This window comes from Mesitornis unicolor, unplaced genomic scaffold, assembly GCF_000695765.1.
Source record: "Mesitornis unicolor isolate BGI_N332 unplaced genomic scaffold, ASM69576v1 scaffold22717, whole genome shotgun sequence".
NCBI lineage: Eukaryota > Metazoa > Chordata > Aves > Mesitornithiformes > Mesitornithidae > Mesitornis > Mesitornis unicolor.
The window spans coordinates 7402-15019 of record NW_010198699.1 but is presented as its reverse complement, the minus strand read 5'-3'; the positions used below and the strand labels follow the sequence as shown (position 1 = coordinate 15019).

At 37.3% G+C, this 7618-nt stretch overlaps 1 protein-coding gene across 1 annotated transcript in view; it reads left to right on the top strand.

Moving 5' to 3' along the window:
* Positions 1–471: 471 nt before the first annotated feature.
* The window catches only part of CRELD2 (cysteine-rich with EGF-like domains 2), a gene marked incomplete at its 5' end in the record, with an annotated part of 9866 nt that continues 2719 nt past the window's right edge, over positions 472–7618 (top strand). Inside the window, 7 exons of the mRNA XM_010189229.1 lie at positions 472–554; positions 1404–1514; positions 2976–3067; positions 3657–3833; positions 5044–5142; positions 6784–6861; positions 7552–7618. Of these exons, the coding sequence (XP_010187531.1) occupies positions 472–554; positions 1404–1514; positions 2976–3067; positions 3657–3833; positions 5044–5142; positions 6784–6861; positions 7552–7618 (707 nt within the window). The remainder of the gene's footprint in view (positions 555–1403; positions 1515–2975; positions 3068–3656; positions 3834–5043; positions 5143–6783; positions 6862–7551) is intronic.

The following is a 7618-nucleotide window of genomic DNA, read 5'->3' as shown; positions in this document are numbered from 1 at the left end:
TTTGATAGGTATTGGCAGTGACTTGGGGTAGTTGTGCAGAAAACAATGAGTTATCCTGTTGTATGGCTTTGTGTTTAAGTTACAACGTGGTGAAGACGGAGCTAAGCACTGTCAAAACTCAATGAAGCAGTGGTTCTGATCAACTGGTTAATAAAGTTCTTGAGAACTTAAAGGAGAAGTGTATTAAGTTTCATACATATATGTTTTTATGTAAATGAAGACTCTAACAAGGCCTTGTTTATGTGTTATGAAAATTGAGTCATGTTATGCTGTAATCTACCCTTTCTTACTTCTTGTGTTATGAGTAGCTGTTTCTTTCACTTAACAGTTTGATCAGAAGCTTCAGAGCTTTACTGAAGTTTCTGCCTGACCCTTTTCACAATTTTCATATAAATGTTACTACTGCCTTTAATTTTTTTTTAGAAATGAAACCTATGTGACTTATGTTCTTTTGGTACTTCTCATTTGTAGGGATTAGCAGATACAGCTAAAAAGAACTTTGGTGGTGGGAACACTGCTTGGGAAGAGAAGACGCTGTCGAAATATGAGTCCAGGTAAGCTGTCTCAGTACTTTTTGTTTGGTTACATTTCATGTCCACAATGTGTAACTTCATTGTACTGGTGTTTGTCTGGAACTTGAATGTTTCAGCTGAAGTTTCACATATCCAAGTCTTAAATTCATATTGATTGAAATGTGACGGATTACTTTGTAAAGTAAAGATTACAGTACAGACTGAAACCCCTTATTAATACCTTTGCTTGTCTTATCTCTGAAAACAACGAAAGGTAATATTGTCATTGGTCATAGTAGGATTTCACCCATTAAAAGTCCTGAAATATTGTTCTTAAATAATGGTCAGTGGTTAATTGTCTTAAAAGGTGTTGGGGTATGGCAGTACTTGTTTTAGAAATAAAGCAGTACTGTGCTCTTTTGTATATATGTTTGATTACTGAGCAAAGTGATCTGGTATCTTTCTTCCAAATTTCAAATTCACTTTTTAATCTTAGTTGGATCATTGAGATATAAGGGTGTTATTTCTGAACCTCAGTTACTGTGAGCTTCATGGGCTTCTGTCAGATATTAACGATACTTGAAATTTTTTATTGTAGAACTTGAGAGAAAAATACTGCACTCAAAATTTTCTGGGAAGCTAAAAATACGTCAAACCTACAATCTGCAAACCAAATAAATGCAAAGCGGTTCTTGTGATCATCCTTCTAATTTTTTTTTTGTTGAAGTAATGTTCATTAGTTCTTTATTCTGATATTTGCTGTGTTTTGGAACTAATTCAGAATGCACCATAAACTGATGAAGTATTCTAGGCTGAAGTCTAGCTTCTGTCATGTCTCGAGGGGTGTCAAATGTTTAAGTTAAACTTACAATTTTCCTTCTCTGTTTGTAGTGAAATTCGTCTTGTAGAGATCATAGAGAATCTTTGTGACAGTAGTAACTTTGAATGTAACAACATGGTAGAAGAGCATGAAGAACATATAGAGAAATGGTGGTTCAAACTGTAAGTATCAATATTTTTCTCATGTGAAGATCTTTGAGTGGACAAGTTATCTAAGAAGATGAACTATTAATGTTAAATCTTGTGCTTGAACAGTAGGAGTATGGGTTATTCTTCACTGTCCTTCAGGAGTTGCTATTGGGTACAGATGGGTTCAGACTGACTCTTAATAGCATGTGCCACTTTGCTCGTTATGACTGTTTTATCCTTTTGCCTAACTATACAGGATTATGTATGCATTAACATGCCAGTTGAAGGGAATGGAATAGCACAGTACAGAATAGACTATTTCAGTTGGAAGGGACCTAGTCCATGACCTGATCACCTAGTCCAGCTGCCTGACCAATTCGGTCAGTTGTTGAGGACACTGTCCAAATGCCTCTTAAACACTGACAGGCTTGGGGCATCAGCAACTTCTCTAGGAAGCCTGTTCCAGTGTTTGACCACCCTGTCTGTAAAGAAATGCTTCCTAATGACCAGTCTAAACCTCCCGTGGTGCAGCTTTGAACCATTCCCACGTGTCCTGTCACTGTGAGAAGAGATCAGCACCTCCCTCTCCACTCCTCAGGAAGCTGTAGAGAGCCATGAGTTTGCTCCTCAGCCTGCTTTTCTCCAAATTAGACAAGCCTGGTCTTAAACAAGAAACGGGTCTTAAACTAGAGAATTTGACAAAGTACTTAAAATACATCAGGGTTTTGGAAAGTTTTTGTATTTAATAGACTTTTTGAGTGCAATTGATTAACTTTGTTTTCTGTCCTTTAACCTGCAATGTCCAAATGCCATTCAGTTTCTGTGGTACTGTCCAAAGACAGTTTCTTTGTCCATTGATTGCCTTAGATCTTTTTTTGCAAGTTGTTACATTACATGTGGTACTCAGTAGATTTACTTGTCACGGCCTGAGCCTTGGAGTCAATATGGTCAGATGTAATAGTTTAGAAAGAGCAGCTGTACATACCTCAGGAGTTGCTGAAAGCTTCTGTCAGCGACCAAATACCTTTCATTAACTAACGATTTTGAGACTGCAGCATGATACTGAGGTCTGTGAATTGTCATTCAGAACTGTAGTAGTCCTTATGCTTGTTTGCAAAATAATATATAGCAATTTCATTGTTAATTGAGGATGTATGCTATGTCTACAGTAGCACATAAATAACAATATTAAGAAAAATCCATCTAAAATAATAATGCTAACAAAGGGGAAATTTTAACAGGCGTGCTATTGTGAAGTCAGGTTGGCAATAACTTGAGCAAATGTTAGTATCTGTCCTGGTTTATTTTCTGCATAGTTGAGATAAAGACACAGGTTCCTAAAATAAGATCATCTTCAGAACAGGAAAAAATAGGTTTCTAATCTGTCACGTGCAGTAGATTGCTCTACTGCATTGTGGAGGTTTAGTTGTGCAAGTTTGGCTTTTAAAGAATCTTCATTCCTTTTATTAACAAATGAATGTATTTCATATACAGAAAGAAGAAGTATCCTGATTTGTTTAAGTGGTTTTGCATAGAAACAATAGAAGTTTGCTGCCCTGCTGGAACTTATGGACCAGATTGCCTTGGTAATTTTTCTTTTGAAAAATACAGTAGCAGATATGTTCTTTTTATCAGTTTGTTTCAGTCTTTCATAACATGGGCAAATACATGAAGTGTGATGTTTTGTGTGGTGTACCAGTGCTGTGTAGTATGTACCTGCCTGCTGCCTGATAGTTAGGTAGCTGCCTTGTGAGCAGTAGTGATATAAATGACTGCTAGTAGGTTTTTTTTTCTAACTGCAGTATGAGCCTTTGTAGAAATCCAGTGTAAATAAAGATACCATCTTTAGCCAGGAAACTAGGAAAATAGCTAAAATTCTAAGCCATGATCTTTACTCAGACTGAAATTTATAACTGAACTTCCTTGGAGATTGTTTTGAGGGACTCATACTAGAATATATTGCTGAGCATTCCTTGTTGCAAGCCTTTTGGTTGCTCTCAAGGGAAAAAAAGATTCTGGAAATAAATTATATCCTGTTTTAGTGTGGCTACTTTTTTTTCCCTCTTTTTTATATTTTTACTGTCTATGAAGAAAGGGATTTCAGGTGCTTGTGGCTGAGAATAGGAAGTTATTTCCTTTAACATCTGATTTTAAAGTAATTTTGATCCTTTTTAGCTTGTCGTGGTGGATCAGAAAGACCTTGTCATGGAAACGGCCACTGTGATGGTGACGGTACCCGAGGGGGAGATGGCTCATGTAGCTGTAACAAGGAATATACAGGAGACTTTTGTCTGGACTGTTCTAATGGTTACTTTAATACCTTGAGAAATGAGACGCATTCCGTTTGTACAGGTAACGAAGTCTTTGACACAATCAAAACTAGAAACAATTTAAACTGACAAATGTAAAGACAAAAAATAGTTACAGTTTGGTCCCTCAGCTTTAACCATAAATGACATGTCGATCAGTTTGGTTGAACTGTAAGAATTTGTTAAGTCATCCTTCTAGACTGCCCTTGATTTTTTTTGTCACCTTTTTCCCTGCTTTAAGAAGCAAAATTCATCTATGTCATGAGGGAGGTGGAAGGGAAGAGCAAACTTTGCCCTGTCTTCCTCCCCCCAGTACAGTATAAAAATCTTCAGCTGAAATTGCTGCATAGTGGACTACTTTGGAAGCTAGGTTTTACTCATGTCTGAGGTAAATGTAACTGGAGTAAGTGGGCATGGAAACAGCTGATCTGACTGTAGGCTCCACAGTTCCACTTAAGTATGTCTAAACTTAATTTTGAAACAAAGTCAGGTCATTGGAACAAACTTTTTCAGTTGGCCAGATATTAATCTGTTTTTACATATTATATGGGATTCTGCAGCAACAAAATCCTGACCGTAAGGTCTAATAACATTGGTTTTCAACAGTCTGTTGGTGTTTTATCTGACTGTGTAGTAGTTTTTATGTATGATTTGTTTGATATTACAATATATAACATGCATAATTTTTATTTGCATTATGCATACATATATAAAATGCATATACAAGTGTATTTCTAGTATGTTTCCTTGTCAAGTTCTTCAGACCAGTATTGCTTCACACATTGCTGTCATAGGTAGTTGCAAATGAAGTAGTCTGAGGATTTGTCAGGTGGGAGTGCTGAGTCTAGTGTTTAAACTGTTGTCCCAGCCCTGAGTCGCTGAGCAAAGTTTACCTTCTTGATCTCTTCTTCCCAATTATTTTGGAAATTAGACCTGCCACTTCCAGTCACTAGAATTTCATGGCACTGTTTTAAGTGGTGCAGGTGACTGTAATTGCCATGTTTGGCTTCCTTGGGTTTTTTTTGGCAGGGGGTAGGAGGGAGGGGAGTTGTTTTTTGTAGAATTGAGCTGTGTTTTTGTAAATGATATCTCCATGAGGTCAAGATTTAATCTTGTGAATGAGAGGTTCAAGCTTCTAAAATATGATAGCTTCCGGTGAATCCTAAGTAAGGGGTTTTTTTGAGAAATTGTGTGCTGAAACTTGTGTTGGAATCTCTCAACAAAACTTAGACTGTAGTTTTCTTTTATCTTAGCCTGCCATGCTGCCTGTAAAACTTGTAGTGGTTCAAGTAACAAGGACTGTCAAGACTGTAAAGAAGGCTGGATTAAAAATGAAGAAGCAACTTGTGTGGGTGAGCAATGCCTGGTAGACTTCAAACAGGTCTTGTAGCAGTGTTGGCAAATGAGATTAGATGACATCATATTGCGTTTTATAGTGTTTTATGGAAGTGTTCTGTCAGTTTGGATTTCTATAGTTTGTGGCCTCTCTCTTTCTAACTTGTTTCACATTGCAGGAAAACAGTATTTACTCCTCACTGATCACCTGGTGATTATAGTTGGCTTTACCAAACTGTTCACTCTGTATATTTCTAGTTTAGTGGAATACAGTAGTAACAAATGGGCTGTTCCTTTTAAGACGTGGGGGTTTTTTGTGTTTATTTGAATGCTAAACAGTCCCCTGCGTCTGATTTAAACTATTTTGTTAACTACTGGAAGATTCCTGTTAGCTTATCTACATATTATGTAGTAATTGCACAATTATATTACATTACTGTATGTTTGTAAGTGCTGAGCCCTAACAGAGTTCAAACATTTCACTAAAAGCCAGCCATACTAACTTTTCCTGTTATTACAAATACCAGAAGACATTAAGCTCAATGCTTCCATTAATCCCTTACCTGTTTCTATCTTAGCATTTCTCTTGGTTTGTGGGGACATATACAGCACTTCAGGAAAAATCCAAATACTCAAAATACTCCCAAAGCAGGACAGCACTAGGGGGAGAGTAACATATTTTGTTTAAATGGTTTAATTTGACCAGTTAAAGATACTTAACATGATGTCTGGAAACAGTGTCTTAGATATTACATGAACACTGCTACTTTTGAAATGAGTGGTAATGAGAACTAAGATCTGAATTGCAGTTACTGCAATACCTGCTTTGGTAACTGTTGAATGCTCCAAGAGGGTTTTTGAGATGTTCCAATATTGTATTTTGTACAGCTGGTTGTTTTTTTCCAAATAATCATTGCAACTGATCAAGTATAAATTCATTAAGTCATCAGTTTAGAATTATGTCTGCAGCACAGGATGAGATAGACAGCAAGGAGACTGAAATACCCTTTCTGTGTCTAATTTTTTTTAATTGTGAGTATTGTGCCCTTGATTTCACAAGAGTAGCATGTTTAAACGTCCCAGGTGGAACTGGTTTTCAGCTTGATTGGTCCTAACCATAACTTGACTTGCTCCAATCTGCATTTGTCTAGAAAACTAAGCAGTGTATGTGTGTGCATTTGTGTATTTGTGTATTTTTAATATTTTAAGAAGTTTCATAGCTTGGTAACATGAGAGTAGAGAAGTCAACAGTATTCCAGAAGAGTGGTCTTTCTGCCTATTTATGTTATTTGCATAAAAAGCATAAATGCATGCAAAACACTGATTTGAAAATTGCAAAGATTACAGATTTTTTGGAAGTTTTATTTCATTTGATCTCTTGAATTTCTGATACTTCTGCTATTGTCATCACAAAACATCTCCTGAGGATCAGTTTTGATTTGTTAATGTCAGTTTAAACTGGACAAAACAGTATATAAGCTACCATGTTACTTTTATGTCTAACATGTTGCATATCTGATCCTAAATTCATTGTACCAATTACTCTCTACTCTCTACTGAGGGCCAGTTCTTACAAGATCTCAAAGAAACATTTAAGTATCAGTCTGGCTGTTATGATTACTACTATTTTAGGTAAATTGTCGCTTTTTTTCTTTCAGATTTAGATGAGTGTGCTTCTTCTCCTTGCAAAGATCACCAGTATTGTTTGAACACAGATGGATCTTTCTCATGCAAAGGTTTCTTTTTAATCTGCTGTTGCACTTTATAATCTAGAATCCTAATCTAATGCTAGAGATAATGCTAGAAAGGCTGTAATACAGGGCATTTAGTACAATGTGGTCTGATCCTGACTAAGCATGAGAATGAGGAAAGCAAGAGATTTCTGGTTTTCTGCTCTGCTCTCAAGAGACCCCCAGCTTAAGTACTGTATTCAGGTCTGGGGCACCCAGCACAAGACAGACATGGACCTATCGGAGCAGGTCCAGAGGAGGGCCATGAAGATGACCAGGATGGCTGGAGCACCTCCTTTATGAGGCTAGGCTGAAAGAGTTGGTGGTGGTTGGCCTAGAAAAGAGAAGGCTCTGGGGAGACATTACAGCAGCCTTCCAGTTCTTACAGGGGGCCTACAAGATGGGGAGGGACTCTTTATCAGGGAATGTAGCGATAGGACGAGGGGTTAAGGTTTAAAACTTAAACAGGGTAGATTTAGAGTAGATATAAGGAATAAATTCTTTACTGTGAGGGTAGTGATACACTGGAACAAGTTGCCCAGAGAAGTTGTGGATGTCCCCTCCCTAGAAGTGTTCAAGGCCAGGCTGGATGGGGGTTTGAGTAACTTGGTCTAGTGGAACTTCCAACTGACTTTAAGGATGGTACATTAAACCTCAGATGTATGAATTCTAACGCTTAAAATATTTTATCCTTAGCATGCGATGCCAGTTGTGTAGATTGCACAGGGGAAGGCTCTGACAAGTGTAAGAGCTGCGCACCTGG